The 21,038-nt window shown below is 36.5% G+C and overlaps 2 protein-coding genes, 1 long non-coding RNA gene and 2 pseudogenes across 4 annotated transcripts; 4 read left to right on the top strand and 1 right to left on the bottom strand.

The window, feature by feature from the left end:
- Positions 1 to 142: 142 nt before the first annotated feature.
- LOC111456936 lies at positions 143 to 20,899 on the bottom strand. The gene is made up of 3 exons (XR_002712846.1): positions 20,404 to 20,899; positions 20,077 to 20,078; positions 143 to 197 (listed from the first exon to the last, which is right to left on the bottom strand). It is a non-coding gene; the product is annotated as an uncharacterized LOC111456936 (long non-coding RNA).
- Positions 1,915 to 4,157, top strand: LOC111456932 (annotated as a pseudogene).
- LOC111456930 (cytochrome P450 71A1-like) lies at positions 6,438 to 8,630 on the top strand. Its single transcript, XM_023099009.1, has 2 exons — positions 6,438 to 7,369; positions 8,012 to 8,630. The coding sequence occupies exons 1-2, from the start codon at positions 6,446 to 6,448 to the stop codon at positions 8,612 to 8,614; spliced, it is 1,527 nt and encodes a 508-aa protein (XP_022954777.1). The 5' UTR covers positions 6,438 to 6,445; the 3' UTR covers positions 8,615 to 8,630.
- LOC111456931 lies at positions 12,104 to 14,846 on the top strand (annotated as a pseudogene).
- Positions 15,777 to 19,024, top strand: LOC111456929 (cytochrome P450 71A1-like). 2 transcript variants are annotated; one of them, XM_023099007.1, is made up of 3 exons: positions 15,779 to 17,368; positions 17,505 to 17,975; positions 18,551 to 19,024. In XM_023099007.1, the coding sequence occupies exons 1-3, from the start codon at positions 16,445 to 16,447 to the stop codon at positions 18,680 to 18,682; spliced, it is 1,527 nt and encodes a 508-aa protein (XP_022954775.1). In that variant the 5' UTR covers positions 15,779 to 16,444; the 3' UTR covers positions 18,683 to 19,024. The 2 variants fall into 2 exon arrangements, with proteins under 2 accessions (XP_022954776.1, XP_022954775.1); XM_023099008.1 differs by lacking the exon at positions 17,505 to 17,975 and having other exon boundaries at positions 15,777 to 17,368; positions 18,080 to 18,715.
- Positions 20,900 to 21,038: the final 139 nt, after the last annotated feature.

The raw sequence follows: 21,038 nt of genomic DNA, 5'->3' as shown, positions 1-21,038 counted from the left end.
CGATCTAATTATCTGATGCAGACAAGGTCTAAAACCGGTGTTTTTTTATATCTAAATACTGGAATTTCTTGGCCAACACAAACATAAAGCTTTGTCAAATGAGTGAAATAATCCAGAACCTATGTCGGTGTTCATAGATATGAGAATGATCTGTACTCTTAAGACTTGTCCTACTCCAATCGTACAGCACATGATGGCTAAATGAGTAATCCTATAGTTTATAAAAGTGCAACTGGGGCTCTACAATATGTAACACGTACACATCCAGAGATTGAGTCAATATTTGTAGAATCCCACTCCATTACAACAGTCAAAAGAGTTTTGAGAAACTTCAAAACATGGTTTATGCAAACCTACTAAATCATGTGATTCGCGGGTTGAGGCAGTAACAACCCAATCCCACTATTACCAGATACTGTCCTCTTCGAACTTTTTCCTTTCACACTTCCCTTAAGGCTTTTAAAACGCATCTGCTAGGGAGAGATTCTCACACCTTTATAAAGAATGTTTCATTGCCCTCTTCAATCGGTATGGGATCTCACAATCCACCCCCTTCGAGACCCAGCGTTCTCACTGACACTCATTCTTTTCTCCAATCAATGTGGAATCTCAAAGAAGCCTTCATGATAGGTGATGAGTACACGCCCAAGTGCACACTAGTATTGAATCTTATTTCAACTAAGCAACCACCCACTATGAGCCCATAACTCCAAGAAATCAACTCTAGTTCTTATGGCGTTATCTCCAATCCACAAAACCAAAACACTTACCCACTTCTTAATACAAGAACTTGAGTGACAAAAAAAAAACATGACTACATATATTTTTAGCTTTCCATGACTTTAGATTAGTAGATTTTTGTTCTTAGCTGAAGTAACGTGACACTCGAGCTTTGATTGAAAACCATCTTTGTTATAGAGTTTATAGACAAAAAGATGAATGCAAACAAACTTCTCATACTTCTCATGTAGTCAATATGTTATTAACTTTGGGTGTTTTGTCTTTATTATGTTTTGTTTGGTTTGTTTTCGTTGGTAAATTAACTTTGTATACATGTTTATTCTATATATATTTGTGCATGCTCACTTTATGTTCTCGCCATTCAACCATTCACAACTTAAGGTAGAGTTCTTACCTAAAAGTATCATAAATTCTACTCTAGTCACAAAATTTTATTTGTCTTACTACTAAACAGATGATTAGGTCCAGATTTAAGAAGCTAGCTGCCTGTACTTAGAATTTAATAGTCCACAATCTTCTTACTTGATGTCACGGGTGGTGGGAAGTCCTCAACTTTCAGGAATTAAATCTCTTTTATTATAATAATAATAATAATAATTATTATTATTATTATTAATTATTATTATAATAAAAGAGATTTAAATATTGAAAACTAAGGCATTAATTATTATCATTATCTTTACGCTAACGTCAACTACTCAAATTTTAAATTTACTATAAAATTTACTATTTGCTTTCCGTTTAATTTTTAGCAAAACATCTCTGTCTCTCTCTTTAAATTAGTTAATTATTTTGTTTTAAATTTGGCTAAAAATAACTTTATTTACCAAATTGTTTTATAAAAAATTTAAATTTTAAATAATTGAAATTCATGTTTGAAACTCTTTTTAATTCAAACTTGTAACATTTTAGCTGAGATTATATAGCTTAAAATATAGTTAATATTATATGGTTATCGAGGTGATATTTAATACTATAATAAAAACATGATAATTATGATAAATGTTGATAAAAGGATGAAAAGAAGAGGTTAGCCAATTTTAGTTGCTAATAAATTTAGAGTCTGTAATTAATAAAAATATAGAGTTGAAGGGTATTTTAAATTATTTAACATCTATAAATAAAGGCCAAAAAGAACTCGAGAAATTCTCAAACAAGCCAGCAAAGGAGAAAATGGATCTCAAAACGAAGATCCAGCAACAATTTCAAGCTCTCAATGCCATCTCTTTTTCTCTATGCCTTTTCTTCTTCTTCATAGTTCTACTAAAGCTCTTCAAACGCAAGAAACCCAACTTACCTCCTTCACCACCAAGGCTACCCATCATAGGCAACCTCCACCAATTAGGTGCCCTGCCACACCAATCCATGGCAGCTCTTTCTAACAAACATGGCCCTCTAATGCTCCTAAAGCTTGGCCAGACACAAGCCCTTGTGGTTTCATCAGCAAAAATGGCTAGAGAAGTGATGAAGAGCCATGACATCATATTCTCCAACAGGCCCCAAACTACTGCCGCACAGGAATTGCTGTACCAATGTCAAGACATTACCTTTACTCAATATGGTGAGTATTGGAGACAAGCCAGGAAAGTGTGCGCTCTTGAGCTTTTTAGTGTCAATAGAGTGGATTCCTTTCAGTACGTAAGGGATGAGGAAGTTGGTGGGCTCATTGACAGGGTTGGTAAGGCATGTGTGGGAGGTGAGGGTGTGAATCTTAGCCAGTTACTCTTTCAAACCTCGAACAATATAGTGTCGAGATGTGTTTTGGGAGAGAAATTTGAGGATGAAAATGGGGATAGTCGATTTGGGGACACAGTCAGAAGGGCTATGGTGCTAGTCGCGACGTTTTGTGTAGCTGATATTTTTCCTTGTCTTTGGTGGATTGATGTTATTAGAGGGTTCAATAAGGAGTTGAAAGATTGTTCCAAAATATTGGATACATTTGTTAGTAAAGTGATTGAAGAACACAAGGCAAAGATAAGAGATGGTGTTAGAACTGATGAACCTAAGAAGGATTTTGTGGATATCATGTTGCAGCTCCAACACGATGACATGGTTGACTATCCTTTCTGTCCCGACAGCCTCAAAGCAATCTTACTGGTTTGTTTCTTGTTTTCTTTTTGTATCGATGTCCATTTAACCTATATGGCCTTTCTCATTCCTGTGTGAGATCCCACGTCGTTGGGGAAGAGAACAAAACATTTTTTTACAAGGGTATGAAATCCTCTCTCTCTACCAGACCAGTTTTAAAAACCTTGAGGGAATCACAAAAGGGAAAACCCAAAAAAGGATAATATCTCCTAGCGGTGGGCTTAGACTGTTACAAATAGTATCAAAGCCAGACACCAGGCAGTGTGCCTACAAGGACGCTGGCCCCAAAGACGAGTGGATTGTGAGATCCCACGTTGATTGGAGAGAGGAACGAGTGTCAGAGAGGACATTGGGCCCCAAAGAGGGGTGGATTGTGAGATCCCACCTCGGTTGGAGAGGGAAACGAAACATTCTTTATAAGGTTTAAAAATCTTGAGGGGTAGCCGAGGAGGAAAAGCCCAAAGAGGATAATATCCGTTTGCTCTGAGCTTAAGCTGTTACACTACATATATCTCTTGATTTTTGTTTTTTTTTTTTTTTTTGGGCAAGAATTTCATCCCTTTTGGAAAATTTTAGAGTAACCCACTTTTGATCTTGGATTTCAGGATATGTTTGTTGGAGGAAGTGACACAACAGCGACGGCACTGGAGTGGACAATGACAGAGCTGATGGGAAACCCAACAGCCAGAAGAAAACCCAAAAGGAAGTAAGAACAATAATAGGAAAGAAATCAAAGATCGAAGCCGAAGATATTCAAAAGATGGAGTACATGCATTGCGTCATAAATGAATCTCTAAGGCTCCACCCGCCAGGTCCTCTGCTAGTGCCACGAGAAACAACAGCAGATGTGGAGATCGATGGCTACCATATTCCATCAAAAACAAGAGTTTTTGTGAACGCCTGGAAAATTCAAAGGGATCCCGAATATTGGCTCAATCCAAACGAATTCATTCCAGAGAGGTTTATGAATAATAGATCTATGGATTACAAAGGCCAGCACTATGAGTTTATTCCATTTGGGAGTGGGAGAAGGAAGTGCCCAGGATTGTCATTTGGGGCTGCTTCATTTGAACAAACATTGGCTAATCTTCTCCATTGGTTTGATTGGAAGCTTCCCAGTGGCTGTGAATTGAGCGTTGAAGAAGAAGATGGGCTCACTGTTCACAAGAAAACCCCCCTCGTTCTTAACCCAATGCCATGTTTCTAATCAAATTTAAATAAATAATTCTCATGTGGGTCACTTTATTATGCTGTTATATTTTGTGTAAACAAGTTTATTGGTCGTTACGAACCATAAATAAGTCGTTTATCTAAACTATATATGTCACATGAGATACCTTGATTTATTCGTATGCAAAATTCGACCATGTAACAATCCTAGTTATGAAGATGAGTTTTCTAAGACACAACCCTAATTGATGTTTATGACATATGAAGGCTAATGCCATGCGGTAACATGTGAATGATTATAGAGTTGTGTCTTAAGAACGATTTTAAAAATGAAAATTATAGGGACCTCATAATATTCTGTGCTCATATACATCGGATTACTTTCCGATTTATGATGATGAGTAGGGACGCGTACACTATGATGATAATGATCATCATCATGCCTTACATGATATTCGGGGGTTTGCTGACATTCGGACATCCAACTACGAACAACTAGCCCGACTATAATGGGTCCAGTCCAGGGAGTGCGAACCGCCTAGGGACTCACGCTCACACGTGTGAGTCATGTGTAGAGAAACACTAAACATCCAATTTTGTCGAGAGGCCACCTCTACGATGGATTCAAGTATTAAACTAACGATAGGTCCTAAGTCCAAGTCCAAAGCCCAACTCTATAATGAATTCAAGTATTAAACTAACAATAGGTCCCAAGTCCAAGTCCAAGCCCACCTCTATGATGGATTCAAGTATTAAACGAGGTCCCAAGTCCAAGTCCAAGTCCAAGCCCACCACCCCGATGATGAATTCAAGTATTAAACTAGCTAAAAGGTAGTCATACGAACCAAAGAAAGGGTCCGAACATATCAAACCCAAGTCGAGTTAGCCAAAATGCTGACCTTAAGCTATTAGGCAGTGTACTCCCCCGATTGGCTCGAACCGTTCAATTAAGATGATAAAATGAAGTGGAGGACAATTTTTTTTAATAATTTTTTTTTTAATAATTTTTTTTTTAATAATTTTTTTTTTGGGTTATTACATAGGTAGGGCCACCCAACGCGATTATGAACTCCCCATGGGCTCAGGATTGGTCCTTGGCCATTATTTTCGTTCTTTTCTTCTTTAATTATTTAATGTTTTTTTAATAAGTAAATATGACTTTTTTTTTTAATTATTTAGTTTTTATTTTTTAAAGTAATTATTTAATTTTTGTTATTATTATGTTACAATTTTGTTGGTTTGTGCGCTTCTTAAAAATAAACATATTCGTTGAAGTTCAATGCAATCCAGTTGTAAATTCAAAAATTTTAAATTGTTAAAGATAAAATAATTATATGAAATACAAAATAATAGTTTTTATAAAAATATTTTTGTATTTAAGTTATAATTTAACAATTTTACAGTTAAATATAGTTTTTTTTAACGATGATGATTTTTATAAAAAAAAAAAAAATTAAAATGATAAGGAAAATATAAATTAAAATACTAAAATAAGTGGATAAATCAATAATTCTTATTTAAATTTCAAATTTTCAAGAATATATAATTATTATTATTATTATTAAAAAAAGGTCATTATATTTTATTTAAATAAAAAAGAATAAACAAAAATCAGGGAAATTCAAGATTATACTAAAGCTCACCAACTGCTTGCGTCACGATTTTTTTATTATTATTATTATAAATTATTACTATTATTGTAATAAAAGAGATTTAAATATTGAAAACTAAGACCTTCAATTATTATCATTATTATTACTATTACGCACTAAAGTTGACTTTTCAAATTTTAAATTTACTATTTACTTTTAGTTGACTTTTTAATCGATATATCTATTCCGAAGACAAAACATCTCTGTCTCTCTTTAAATTAGTTAATTATTTTATTTAATTCGGTTAAAAATAACTTTATTTATTATTTTTTTTTATAAAAAATTAAAATTAAAATAATTAAAATTCATGTTTGAAACTATTTTTAATTCAAAATTTCTAACATTTTAGCTAAGATTATATAGCTTAAATTAGAGTAAATTTGTATTAGAATTATTAGATGTGATATTTAATACTATAATAAAGACACGATAATTATGTCAATTTTAGTTGTTAATAATGTTAAATGTAGCATAGATTATATCTATACATAGTACTGATTTAGTTGTTTTTTTACCATGAATCAACGAGAATCTATGATTTCTTAGTTTGTTACCAAATCTATGATTTCATAGTTTGATATGTAATCTCATTATGCATCTATAAATACATGAGGTCGTGACCCATAGAGGCTATAGTGCCATTCAACCTAACAAATAAATTTAGAGTCGGTAATGAATAATATCTTTATATATCCTTATAGATAAAAGATTAAAGGTATTTTAAATTATTTAAGGACTATAAATAAAAGCCAAAAAGAACTCAGAAATTCTCAAACAAGCCAGCAAGGGAGAGAATGGATCTCAAAACGAAGATCCAGCAACAAGTTCAAGCTCTGAATCCCATCTCTTTTTCTCTCTGTCTTCTATTCTTCTTCATACTTCTACTAAAGCTCTTCAAACGCAACAAACCCAACTTCCCTCCTTCACCACCAAGGCTACCCATCATAGGCAACCTCCACCAACTAGGTGCCCTGCCGCACCAATCCATGGCAGCTCTTTCTAACAAATATGGCCCTCTAATGCTCCTAAAGCTTGGCCAGAGGCAAACCCTTGTGGTTTCATCAGCAAAAATGGCTAGAGAAGTGATGAAGAGCCATGACATCATATTCTCCAACAGGCCCCAAACCACTGCCGCACAGGAACTGCTGTACCAATGTCAAGACATTGTCTTTGGTCAATATGGTGCGTACTGGAGACAAGCCAGGAAAGTGTGCGCTCTTGAGCTTTTTAGTGTCAAAAGAGTGATCTCCTTTCAGCACGTAAGGGATGAGGAAGTTGGTGGGCTGATGGACAGGATTAGTGAAGCTAGTGTGAGCGGTGAGACTGTGAATCTTAGCCAGTTGTTCCTTCAAACCTCGAACAATATAGTGTCCAGATGTGTTTTGGGAGAGAAATTTGAGGATGAAAATGGGAATAGTCGATTTGGGGACATAACCAGAAGGAGTATGGTGCTAATTGCGGCGTTTTGTGTAGCTGATTTTTTTCCTTCTCTTTGGTGGATTGATGTCATTAGAGGGTTCAATAAGGAGTTGAAAGATTGTTCCAAAATATTGGATACATTTGTTAGTAAAGTGGTTGAAGAACACAAAGCAAAGAAAAGAGATGGTGTTGGAACTGATGAACCTAAGAAGGATTTTGTGGATATCATGTTGCAGCTCCAACAGGATGACATGGTTGACTATCATTACTCTCCTGACAACCTCAAAGCAACGTTGCTGGTTTGTTTCTTGTCCATTTAATCCTCAAAGCGATTTATTTCGATTTGTTTATTTTTTATCGATGTTCATTTCGTCTATGTGGTCTTTCTCATTCTTACCTTATGTGTTAGATTCCACGTCGATTAGAGAGAGGAAAGAGAGGAAAGAGAGGAGATTAGCATTCTTTATAATGGTGTGGAAACCTTTCACTAGCAAACTTGTTTTAAAAAGCTTGACGGGAAGCCGAAAAGGGACAATATCTGTTAGCGACGGCCTTGGGCTGTTACAAATGGTATTAGTCCCAGACACCTAGCAGTGTGCCAACGAGGATGTTGGGTCCCGAAGGGAGGTGGACACCAGGCGGTGTGCTAGCGAGGACGCTGAGCCCTGAAGACGGGTGGATTGTGAGATTACACATTGGAGAAAGGAACGAGTGTCAGCGAGGATGCTAGGTCTCGAAGGGGAGTAGATTGTGAGATCCCACGTCAGTTGGAGAGGAGAACAAAGAATTCTTGATAAGGGTGTGGAAACCTCTCCCTAATAAATGCATTTTAAACCGCTAGCAATAAGCTTGGGCTATTCAATTATGGATATCTCTTGGACAAGAATTTCATCCTCTTTTAGTAAATTTTAGAGGAACCCACTTTTGATCTTGGATTGCAGGACATGTTTGTTGGAGGAAGTGACACAACAGCAACGGTATTGGAGTGGACAATGACAGAGCTGATGAGAAACCCAGCCGCCATGAAGAAAGTTCAAGAGGAAGTAAGAACAATAACAGGAAAGAAACCAAAGATCGAAGCGGAAGATATTCAAAAAATGGAGTACATGCACTCTATCATAAATGAATCTTTGAGGCTCCACCCGCCAATTCCTCTACTAGTGCCACGAGAAACAACAGCAGATGTGGAGATCGATGGCTACCATATTCCATCAAAAACAAGAGTTTTTGTGAATGCTTGGAAAATCCATAGGGATCCCGAATATTGGCTCAATCCAAACGAGTTCATTCCAGAGAGGTTTATGGATAATAGATCCGTGGATTACAAAGGTCAAAACTACGAGTATATTCCGTTTGGGAGTGGAAGAAGGAAGTGCCCAGGAATGTCATTTGGGGTTTCTTCATTTGAACAGGCATTGGCTAATCTTCTCCATTGGTTTGATTGGAAGCTTCCCAGTGGCTGTGAATTGAGCGTTGAAGAAGAAAATGGCATCACTGTTCGCAAGAAAACCCCCCTCGTCCTTAACCCAATACCATGGTTCTAATCAAATCTAAATAAATAATTCTTATACCTTAAAGTTCGCTACTTATACATGACGTAACATCTTGTGCGGAAATATTCATTTAAAACAACATACAATCACGATTAAAGACCTGTCATAAAACCATTGTTGAGGGAGCTCTAGTCCGAAAAAATTGGATGTGGAGTACTTCCCTTTACGTACGACCCACACGTGCAAACGTGAGTCCACCAAGCAGGTTCGCACACCCCTAGCGCTGCATAGTTGGGCTAGCTGGTTGTAACCAGACAGCCGAAAGTACAACAATCCCTCGAATATCATGCAAGCATGATGATGATCAGTATCACTCCATACTCATCATCATAAAAGGGGAAGGGGAAGGAGAAGTAACCCGATGTAAATAAACATACAATATGCATGAGGTCCCTATAATTTTCGATCATTCATGTGATACAACTCCATACATCCTTAACATATTACTCTAGGTAACATGCAAGCGTAAGCTCTCGTACATTTATCATTTGAGAGTTGTGTATCAGTAAAACTCTTCCCCATAATGCAACATGACATCTCATATCATCATATCAAAATACATTATCATCCCAATGTATCATAGCATCATAGTACATCGTATTTTCACAATATCATAACATCATCGTAACACTTCATGATGTCATATCAAATCACATCATAACACATCACAATATCATAACAAATCATAATATCATATAAACATACATGATACATTCAAGGGCAACTAGGGACATGTCATCATACATAAGACAAGTCTAATATCGTGCTAACCTAGGATGGTGAATTCATGAATATAATGCAAAATACAAAGAAGCAATAACCAAGATGTCCGAGTACCTGGGATTACAAAACAAACGTACGCCTAAAACGAAACATGCCCAAAAGTAAACTAATCTCTTGGACTTCTACGAAAAACTGCATCAAATTTCAAAGTAGCACGATCTAATTCTAAATTTTCACCCAATTGAGCACATCTAACATATTTTTTTCATAGTTGCAAGATCACTGACCGACTCCATTGAGTTTACCATTATAGAACTCGATAGTTACATCGAGTTTACCATTATAGAACTCGATAGTTACATCGACCCATTCAACATCATATTTTGATTCTCCCATTCGAAAAGGAACATCAGCTCTAATAATTCCATCTCCGTCTATCAAAACAATAGAAAATGTTTCAAAATAAGGTCAACATACAACATACATACAAAAACTTTCGAGGAATGGGCTCAATCATGTCATTTTTTGAGAACAATAGCCAGGCGTCTTGATACTACCCTTGGATCTGGAATCTATGGGAGGAGATCTCTGGGCTGAATGGGCTACTGCTGAATAGGTCTGAATATCATGATAATGGCCTCTTAACTGTAGGTAGAATGGGAACCGACTCAAAAAAGTTCCTCAAATCACTCAAAATTTTATGACGGTTAGCTCAAGAAATGATTGTTTTGTCAAAAACAAGGCAACCAGGGAAGTAATGCTACAAGAGGTACTTAAAGGAAGGTCTCTATCAGTTGAAGCTACCACTCCTAGGACTAGGATCTCAGCTCAAACACATCAGCTGTGTAGCCTACTGTTAATAGTTTAATGTCTATGGCTAATGGGCCGATCACATGTTGAGATTCAATTCTAAATTACACTAAAGAAGTTGGAGAAGCTTTAGAGAAAACATGGAAAAAAAACCAAACCAATCTCATTATCTGATGCAGATAATGTCTAAAAGCAGTGTTTTTTTATATCAAAATACTGGAATTTCTTGGCCAACACAAACATAAAGCTTTATCAAATGAGTTTAATAATCAAGACCCTATGTCGGTGTTCATAGATATGAGAATGGTCTGTATTTAAATCAAGCAAAATATGTTATAGCACATGATGGTCGGTAATTGACTAATCCTATTGTTTATATAAGTGCAATAGGGGCTCTATGTAACACAAATACCTCCCAAGATTGAGTCAATATTTGTAGAATCCAACTCCATCACAACCGTCAAAAGAACTCTTGAGAAACTTCAAAACATGGCTTATGCAAACCTACTAAATCATCTGACTCGGGTTGAGGCAGTAACATCCCAATCCCACTATTAGTAGATATTGTCTTCTTCGAACTTTTCCCTTTCGGGCTTCCTATTAAGGTTTTTAAAACGCGTCTGCTAGGGATAGATTCTCACACCCTTATAAAGAATGTTTCATTGCGCTCTCCAATCGATATGAGATCTCACAATCCACCCCCTTCGAGACCCAGCGTCCTCACTAACACTCGTTCCTTTCTCCAATCAATGTGGAATCTCAAAAAAGCCTTCGTGACAGGTGATGAGTACACGCTAGTATTGAATCTTAGTTCAGCTAAGCAACCACCCACTATGAGCCCACATAACTCCAAGAAAGCAACTCTAGTTCTTACGAGTCATAGCGTTATCTCCAATCCACAAAACCAAAACACTTGCCCACTTCTTAAATACAAGAACTTGAGTGACAAAAAAAAAAAAAAAAAAAACATTACTCACTTTGGATTAGTAGATCTTTGTTCTTTTATAGTCTGGAGCTGAAATAACGTGACACTCAAGCTTTGTAGATTGAAAACTATCTTTGTTACAAAGTTTATAGACAAAAAAATGAATGCAAACAAACTTATCAGGTAGTCAATTGTTATTATCTTTGGGTACTGTTTTTATTTTATCTTTATTATGTTTTGCGTTTTAGTCTGTCTTCATTGGTAAATTAACTCATTATACATGTTTATTCTATATATTTGTGCATGCTCACTTCTGTATGTTCTCGTCATTAAACCATTCATAACTTAATGTATTAGTAGGATCCTCCCTTACTTCCACCATTATTTTGTGATGTATCTTGATAGAATGAATTCTTACTTCGAAGTACCATACATTCTATTCTAATCATAAGGAATTGGCTATTTTTTCTTACTATGAATCGATGATTCGATCCAGATTTAAGAAGCTAGTTGACTATCCCTAGAATTTAATGGTCCACAAGCTTCTTAAGTGAGATCACTAGGGGTGGGAAGTCCTTAACTTTCAATAATTAAATCTCTTTTTTTATTATTATTATAATAAAAGAGATTTAAATATTGAAAACTAAGGCTTTAATTATTATCATTATCATTACGCTACCGTCGACTAATCAAATTTTAAATTTACTATTAAATTTACCATTTGCTTTCCATTTAAATTAATTAATTAATTTTTTTATTTTTTTAATTTGGTTAAAAATAACTTCATTTTTTTGTATAAAAAATATAAATTTTAAACAATTAAAATCCATGTTTGAAACTATTTTTAGTTTAAACTTCTAATATTTTAGCTGAGATTATATAGCTTAAAATATGTTTCATATATATTTAATATTATAATAAAGACAGGATAATTATGACAAATGTTGATAAAATGATGAAAAGAAGAGGTGACTAATAAATTTAGAGTCTGTAATTAAGAAAAATATATAGTTTAAGGGTATTTTAGATTATTTAACATCTATAAATAAAGGCCAAAAAGAACTCAGAAATTCTCAAACAAGCCAGCAAGGGAGAAAATGGATCTCACAACGAAGATCCATCAACAAGTTCAAGCTCTCAATCCCATCTCTTTATCTCTATGCCTTTTCTTCTTCTTCGTACTTCTGCTAAAGCTCTTCGAACGTAAGAAACCCAACTTCCCTCCTTCACCACCAAGGCTACCCATCATAGGCAACCTCCACCAATTAGGTGCCCTGCCACACCAATCCATGGCAGCTCTTTCCAACAAGTATGGCCCTCTAATGTTCCTAAAGCTTGGCCAGAAGCATGCCCTTGTGGTTTCATCACCAAAAATGGCTAGAGAAGTGATGAAGACCCATGACATCAGATTCTCCAACAGGCCCCAAACCACTGCCGCGCACGAATTGCTGTACCAATGTCAAGACATTGGCTTTGCTCAATATGGTGAGTATTGGAGACAAGCCAGAAAAGTGTGCGCTCTTGAGCTTTTTAGTGTCAAAAAAGTGGACTCTTTTCAGTATGTAAGGGATGAGGAAGTTTGTGGGCTCATTGACAGGATTGGTAAGGCTTGTGTGGGCGGTGAGGCTGTGAATCTTAGCCAGTTGTTCCTTCAAACCTCGAACAATATAGTTTCGAGATGTGTTTTGGGAGAGAAATTTGAGGATGAAAATGGGAATAGTCGATTTGGAGACACAGCCAGAAAGTTTATCGTGCTAATTGTGGCGTTTTGTGTAGCTGATTTATTTCCTTGTCTTTGGTGGATTGATGTTATTAGAGGGTTCAATAAGGAGTTGAAAGATTGTTCCAAAATATTGGATACATTTGTTAGTAAAGTGGTTGAAGAACACAAGGCAAAGATAAGAGATGGTGTTGGAATTGATGAACCTAAGAAGGATTTTGTGGATATCATGTTGCAGCTCCAACAGGATGACATGGTTGACTATCCTTTCTATCCTGACAGCCTCAAAGCAATCTTACTGGTTTGTTTCTTGTTTTCTTTTTGTACCGATGTCCATTTAACCTGGCCTTTCTCATTCCTGCCCTATGTGTGAGATCCCACGTCGTTCGGGAAGAGAACAAAACATCTTTTTATAAGGGTATGGAAACCTTTTACTACCAGACCCGTTTTAAAAACCTTGAGGGAATCACAAAAGGGAAAGCCTAAAAATGGATAATATCTCCTAGCCGTGGGCTTAGGCTGTTACAAATAGTATCAAAGCCAAACACCAAGCAGTGTGCCTACGAGGACGCTGGGCCCCAAAGACGGGTGAATTATGAGATCCCACGTCGATTGGAGAGAGGAACGAGTGTCAGAGAGGACACTGGGCCCCAAAGGGGGTGGGATTGTGAGATCCCACCTCGGCTGGAGAGGGAAACGAAACATTATTTATAAGGTTTTAAAAACCTTGAGGGGTAGCCGAGGAGGAAAAGCCCAAAGAAGATAAACTCAAAGAGGATAATATTCGTTTGCTTTGAGCTTGAGCTGTAACACTATGTAACACTACAGATATCTCTGGATTTTTTTTTTTTTTTTTTTGGGACAAGAATTTCATCCTCTTTTGGAAAATTTTAGAGGAACCCACTTTTGATCTTGGATTTCAGGACATGTTTGTTGGAGGAAGTGATACAACAGCGACACACTAGAGTGGACAATGACATAGCTGATAAGAAACCCAACCGCCATGAAGAAAACCTTAAAGGAAGTAAGAACAATAATAGGAAAGAAATCAAAGATCGAAGCCGAAGATATTCAAAAGATGGAGTACATGCACTGCGTCATAAATGAATCTCTAAGGCTCCACCCGCCAGGTCCTCTACTAGTGCCACGAGAAACAGCAACAGATGTGGAGATCCATGACTACCATATTCCATAAAAAAACAAGAGTTTTTGTGAATGCCTGGAAAATTCAAAGGGATCCCGAGTATTGGAAGAATCCAACCGAGTTCATTCCAGAGAGGTTTATAGATAACCGTTCAGTGGATTACAAAGGCCAAGACTATGAGTTTATTCCATTTGGGAGTGGGAGAAGGAAGTGCCCAGGATTGTCATTTGGGGCTGCTTCATTTGAACAAACATTGGCTAATCTTCTCCATTGGTATGATTGGAAGCTTCCCAGTGGCTGTGAATTGAGCGTTGAAGAAGAAGATGGGCTCACTGTTCACAAGAAAACCCCCCTCGTTCTTAACCCAATGCCATGTTTCTAATCGAATTTAAATAAATAATTCTACGTGGGTCACTTTATTATGCTGTTATATTTTGTGTAAACACGTTTATTGGTCGTTACGAACTATAAATAAGTCGTTTATCTAAACTATATATGTCACATGAGATTGCATACACTATGATGATAATGATCATCATCATGCCTTACATGATATTCGGGGGTTTGCTGACATTCAGACGTCCAACTACGAACAACTAGCCCGACTATAATAGGTCCAGGGGGCACGAACTGCCTAGGGACTCACGCTCACACGTGTGATTCATGTGTAGAGAAACATTAAACATCCAATTTTGTCCCGACTGGAGGCTGCCTCTATGATGGATTCACGTATTAAACTAACGATAGGTCCCAAGTCCAAGTCCAAGCCCACCACCCCTACGATGGATTCAAGTATTAAACTAGCTAAAGGGTAGTCATACTAACCAAAGAAAGGGTCCGAACATATCAAACCCAAGTCGAGTTAGTCAAAATGCTGACCTTAAGCTATTAGACAGTGTACTCCACGATTGGCTCGAACCGTTCAATTAAGATGATAAAAGGAAGTGGAGGACAATTTTTTCTAATAATTTTTTTTTGGGGGGGTTATTACATAGGTAGGGCCACCCAACGCGATGATGAACTCCCCATGGGCTCAAGATCGGTCCTTGACGGCCATTATTTTCGTTCTTTTCTTCTTTAATTATTTAATGTTTTTTTAATAAGTTAATATGACAATCTAACAACTTTTTTTTTAATTATTTAGTTTTTATTTTTTAAAGTAATTATTTAACTTTTTATTTAATTTTTGTTGTTAATTTGTTGGTTTGTGTTTCTTAAAAATAAACATATTTGTTGAAGTTTAATGCAATCCAGCTGTAAATTCAAAAATTTTAAATTGTTAAAAAGATAAAATAAATTATATGAAATACAAAATTATAGTTTTTATAAAAATATTTTTGTATTTAAGTTATAATTTAACAATTTTACTGTTAATTATAGTTTTTTTTTTTAACGATGATGGTTTTTATTAAAATAAATTAAAATGATAAGGAAAATATAAATTAAAATACTAAAATAAGTTGATATATTAATTGAAGTTTTCAAGAATTAAAATACTAAAATAAGTGGATAAATCAATAATTCTTATTTAAATTTCAAAATTTCAAGAATATATAATAATAATTATTATTATTAAAAAAAAGGTCATTATATTTTCTTTAAATAAAAAAGAATAAACAAAAATCAGAGAAATTCAAGATTATACTAAAGCTCACCAACTGCTTGCGTCACGATGGACGGCCTTCATTTTTAATAATATTTTATATAACGTTAAATATTAAAATTTTAAATTTATTATTTTTGTAATTTTATTAAAACCAACTTTATTTTATCTATTTTTTCTATATAATGTGATATTTAATAATATTATAAAGAGGGAATAATAGCAATTGAAAAGATGACAAAAATGATGAAGAGAAGAGGTTGGTCCATTTTGGTTGCTAATAAATTTAGAGTCCATAATTATATAGAAGAATGGTCTTTTTTTAAATGGGCTCGATGTCTTGTGAATTAAAAAAATAAAAGGAAGCGTTATCTAATGAGAGGTGTCACTCTAATTATCCTGATATTTTTTTAGGAATCAAATCATCGGTTAGATATAATCGAATTGATATTTCCTTTTGTTGGTTTGTAAAGTTAGTGTCCAGTTGTTTTCTTGTTTCATATTTGAAATAAGTTATAAGGGTGTGGAAACCTCCCTACAACAGATGTGTTTTAAAAATCGTGAAGTTGACGGTAATAGGATGAGCCAGAGCCAAAGCGGATAATATCGGTTAGCAATGAGCTTGAGTTGTTACAAATAATGACATTGGGTGGTATGCTAGCGAGGATGCTAGACTCCAAAGGGGTGTGTGACACAAAGTGGTATGTCAGCGAGGACGCTGAGCCTGAAGGAGGCGTGACACTTGGTGGTATGCAAGCAAGGATGCTGGCCCCTAAGGAGTGTGACATCTAGTGGTATACCAAGAAGTACGCTAACTTCCAAGAAGTAAATTGAAATGATTATAAATAAAGGCCGAAAGAACTCCGAAATTATCAAGCAAGCCAGCGAGGGAGAAAATGGATCTCACAAGGAAGATCCAGCAACAATTTCAAGCTCTCAATCCAATCTCTTTTTCCATATGCCTTTTCTTCTTCTTCATACTTCTGCTAAAGATCTTCAAACGCAACAAACTCAACTTACCTCCTTCACCACCAAGGCTACCCATCATAGGCAACCTCCACCAATTAGGTGCCCTGCCACACCAATCCATGGCAGCTCTTTCTAACAAATATGGCCCTCTAATGCTCCTAAAGCTTGGCCAGACACAAGCCCTTGTGGTTTCATCACCAAAAATAGCTAAAGAAGTGATGAAGACCCATGACATCATATTCTCCAACAGACTACAAACTACTGCCTCAAAGAAATTGCTGTACCAATGTCAAGACATTGCCTTTGTTCATTGTAGTGAGTACTGGAGACAAGCCAGGAAAGTGTGCGCTCTTGAGCTTTTTAGTGTCAAAAGAGTGGACTCCTTTCAGTACGTAAGGGATGAGGAAGTTGGTGGGCTCATGGACAGGATTCGTAAGGCTAGTGTGGGCGGTGAGGCTGTGAATCTAAGTCAGTTGTTCCTTCAAACATCGAACAATATAGTGTCTAGATGCGTTTTGGGAGAGAAATTTGAGGATGAAAATGGGAATAGTCAATTTGGAGAGACAGCCAGAAAGCTTATGGTGCTAATTGTGGCGTTTTGTGTAGCTGATCTTTTTCCTTCTCTTTGGTGGATTGATATTATTAGAGGGTTCAATAAGGAGTTGAAAGATTGCTTCAAAACATTGGATACATTTTTTAGTAAAGTGGTTGAAGAACACAAGGAAAAAATAAGAGCCGGTGTTCTAACGGATGAATTTAAGAAGGATTTTGTGGATATCATGTTGCAGCTCCAACAGGATGACATGGGTGACTATCATTTCTCTTCCGACCAGCTCAAAGCAATCATACTGGTTTCTTTTCTGTCCATTTAACCCTCAAAACAATCGTACTAATTCTTTTTAGGTTTGTTTGTTTTTTTTTTTTTTTTTTTTTTTGTACTAATGTCTATTTAACCTGTGTGGTCCTACTTTTGATCTTGGATTGCAGGACATGTTTGTTGGTGCCAGTGACACAACAGCGACGGTACTAGAGTGGACAATGACAGAGCTGATGAGAAACCCAGCCGCCAGGAAGAAAGCCCAAGAGGAAGTAAGAACAATAATAGGAAAGAAACAAAAGATTGAAGTCGAAGATATACAAAAGATGGAGTATATTCACTGTATCGTAAAGGAATCTCTAAGGCTCCACCCGCCCGTTCCTCTGCTAGTGCCACGAGAAACAACAGCAGATGTGGAGATTGACGGCTACCATATTCCATCAAAAACAGGAGTCTTTGTGAACGTCTGGAAAATCCAAAGGGATCCCGAATATTGGAAGAATCCAACCGAGTTCATTCCGGAGAGGTTTATGGATAACTGTTCAGCGGATTACAAAGGCCAAGACTATGAGTTTATTCCATTTGGGAGTGGGAGAAGGAAGTGCCCAGGAATGTCATTTGGGGTTTCTTCATTTGAACAGGCATTGGCTNTTTTTTTTTTTTTTTTTTTTTTTTTTTTTTTTTTTTTTTTTTGTACTAATGTCTATTTAACCTGTGTGGTCCTACTTTTGATCTTGGATTGCAGGACATGTTTGTTGGTGCCAGTGACACAACAGCGACGGTACTAGAGTGGACAATGACAGAGCTGATGAGAAACCCAGCCGCCAGGAAGAAAGCCCAAGAGGAAGTAAGAACAATAATAGGAAAGAAACAAAAGATTGAAGTCGAAGATATACAAAAGATGGAGTATATTCACTGTATCGTAAAGGAATCTCTAAGGCTCCACCCGCCCGTTCCTCTGCTAGTGCCACGAGAAACAACAGCAGATGTGGAGATTGACGGCTACCATATTCCATCAAAAACAGGAGTCTTTGTGAACGTCTGGAAAATCCAAAGGGATCCCGAATATTGGAAGAATCCAACCGAGTTCATTCCGGAGAGGTTTATGGATAACTGTTCAGCGGATTACAAAGGCCAAGACTATGAGTTTATTCCATTTGGGAGTGGGAGAAGGAAGTGCCCAGGAATGTCATTTGGGGTTTCTTCATTTGAACAGGCATTGGCTAATCTTCTCCATTGGTTTGATTGGAAGCTTCCCAGTGGCTGTGAATTGAGCGTTGAAGAAGAAGATGGGCTCACTGTTCACAAGAAAACCCCCCTTGTTCTTAACCCAATGCCATGTTTCTAATCAAATTTAAATAAATAATTCTCATGTGGGTAACTTTATTATGCAGTTATATTTTGTGTAAACAAGTTTATTGGTTGGTAATACATCCGTATACATACAACCCACCCGTGCGAACGTAGGTCCACTAGAAGAGCGTCCGGAAGTACAACAATCCCTTGAATATCATGCAAGTATGATGATGATGATCATTATCATAGTGCACATCTCCGTACTCATCGTCATAAAAGGGGAAGTAATTATATGCATGATGTCTCTATTATTTTCATTTTGAATCATTCATGTGACACAACCCCATACATCGTAACACATCATAATGTCATATCAGATCACATCATAACACATCATAATATCATATCGAATCACATCATCATAACACATCATAATATCATATCGAATCACATCATCATAACACATCATAATATCATATAAACATACCTGACAAGTGCAAGGGCCACTGAGCACATGTCATCATACATAAGACAAGTCATAAGACAAGTCTTTTGACCAAGTCAATAATAAAATCACTTACATGGATGGCCATACAAGCAAATATCGTGCTAACCTAGGATGGGATCAATTCATGAATATAGTGCAAAATACAAAGAAGTGAATAACCAAAATATCCGAGTACCTTGGATTCACAAAACAAACATAAGCCTAAAACTTTCGAGGAGCTAACCATGGGTCAATCCCAGCAAAAACATCTTCGAACAAGGTCCGAGCATCAAGTAAACCAAACAACACAAGCCCAAAAGTAAACTAATCCCTTGGACGGCTACGAAAAACCTCATCAAATTTCAAAGTAGCACGATCTAATTCTAAATTTTCACCCAATTGAGCACATCTAGCATATTTTTTTCATAGTTGCAAGATCACTAACGGACTCCATTGAGCTTACCATTATAGAATTCAATAGTTACATCGACCCATTCAACATCAAATTTTGATTCACCTATTCGAAAAGGAACATCAGCTCTAACAATTCCATCTCCGTCTACCAAAACAATAGGAAATGTTTCAAAAAAAGGTCAACATACAACGTACAAAAACTTTCGAGGAATGGGCCAAATCATGTCATTTCTCGAGAACCATAGCTAAGAGTCTTGATACTACCACTTGGATCTAACCTATTGGAGATCTCTGGGCTGAATGGGCTACTGCTTCACTACTGAACAGGTCTGAATATCATGATAATGGCCTCTTAACTGCAGGTAGAAACTGTAGGTAGAATGGGAATAGACTCAAAAGTTTCTCACGTTCCTCAAATCACTCAAAATCTTATCACGGTTGCTCGTTTAGCTCAAGAAAGGACTGTTTTGTCAAAGACAAGGCAACAAGGAAAGTAATGCTACAAGAGGTACTTATGGAAGGTCTCTATCAGTTGAAGCTACCACTCCTAGGACCTCAGCTCAAACACATCAGCTATGTCTCCTACTGTTAATAGTTTAATGTCCATGGCCGATCACATGTTGAGATTCAGTTCCAGATTACAGGGAAGAAGTTGGAGAAGCCTTAGAAAACATGGAAAACAGCAAACCAATCTAATTATCTGATGCAGACAAGGTCTAAAAGCGGTGTTTTTTACATCTAAATACTGGAATTTCTTGGCCAACACAAACATAAATCTTTGTCAAATGAGTTTAATAATCAAGAACCTATGTCGGTGTTCATAGATATGAGAATGGACCGTAATCTTAAGGCTTGTCCAAATCCAACAGTACAGGTAAATGACTAATCCTATAGTTTATATAAGTGCAATTGGGGCTCCAGAATACACACCCAGAAATTGCATTGCATGCATTATTAGCAAACTGAGTCAATATTTGTAGAATCCCACTACATTACAGCAATCAAAAGTGTACTGAGATATCTACAAGAAACTTCAAAACATGGTTTATGCAAACCTAAATCATGTGATTCGGGGGTTGAAGCTATAACAACCCAATCCCACCGCTAGCAGATATTTTTTTTTTTGAGCTTTCCCTTTCGGGTTTCTCCTTAAAGTTTTTAAAACGCATCTGCTAGTAAGAGATTTCCACACCCTTATAAAAAATGCTTCGTTCCCCTCCTTTAAATCGATGTGGGATCTCACAGAAGCCTTCATGACAGGTGATGGGCACAAGCCCAAGTGCACGCTTCTCAAGCAATAGATGGAGAGTACTCCTAGTATTGAATATTAAAGGAATAGATGTAACAAAATTTAACCAAGCAACAAAAACTCTCTCTTAAGTTTGTGACTCTAACCAAAGAAAATAGTGATGATTCTGTGGGTTTTATAGTATAGTTGATAAAAAGAAGCTAAAATGATGACAAAAGTAGTAATCCTGGTTCAACTCCAAGGAAAATGCGCCCACTA

Source organism: Cucurbita moschata, unplaced genomic scaffold, assembly GCF_002738365.1.
Source record: "Cucurbita moschata cultivar Rifu unplaced genomic scaffold, Cmos_1.0 Cmo_Scf00019, whole genome shotgun sequence".
In the NCBI taxonomy this organism is placed as follows: Eukaryota; Viridiplantae; Streptophyta; class Magnoliopsida; order Cucurbitales; family Cucurbitaceae; genus Cucurbita; species Cucurbita moschata.
This window is presented reverse-complemented; position numbering and strand designations above follow the sequence as displayed.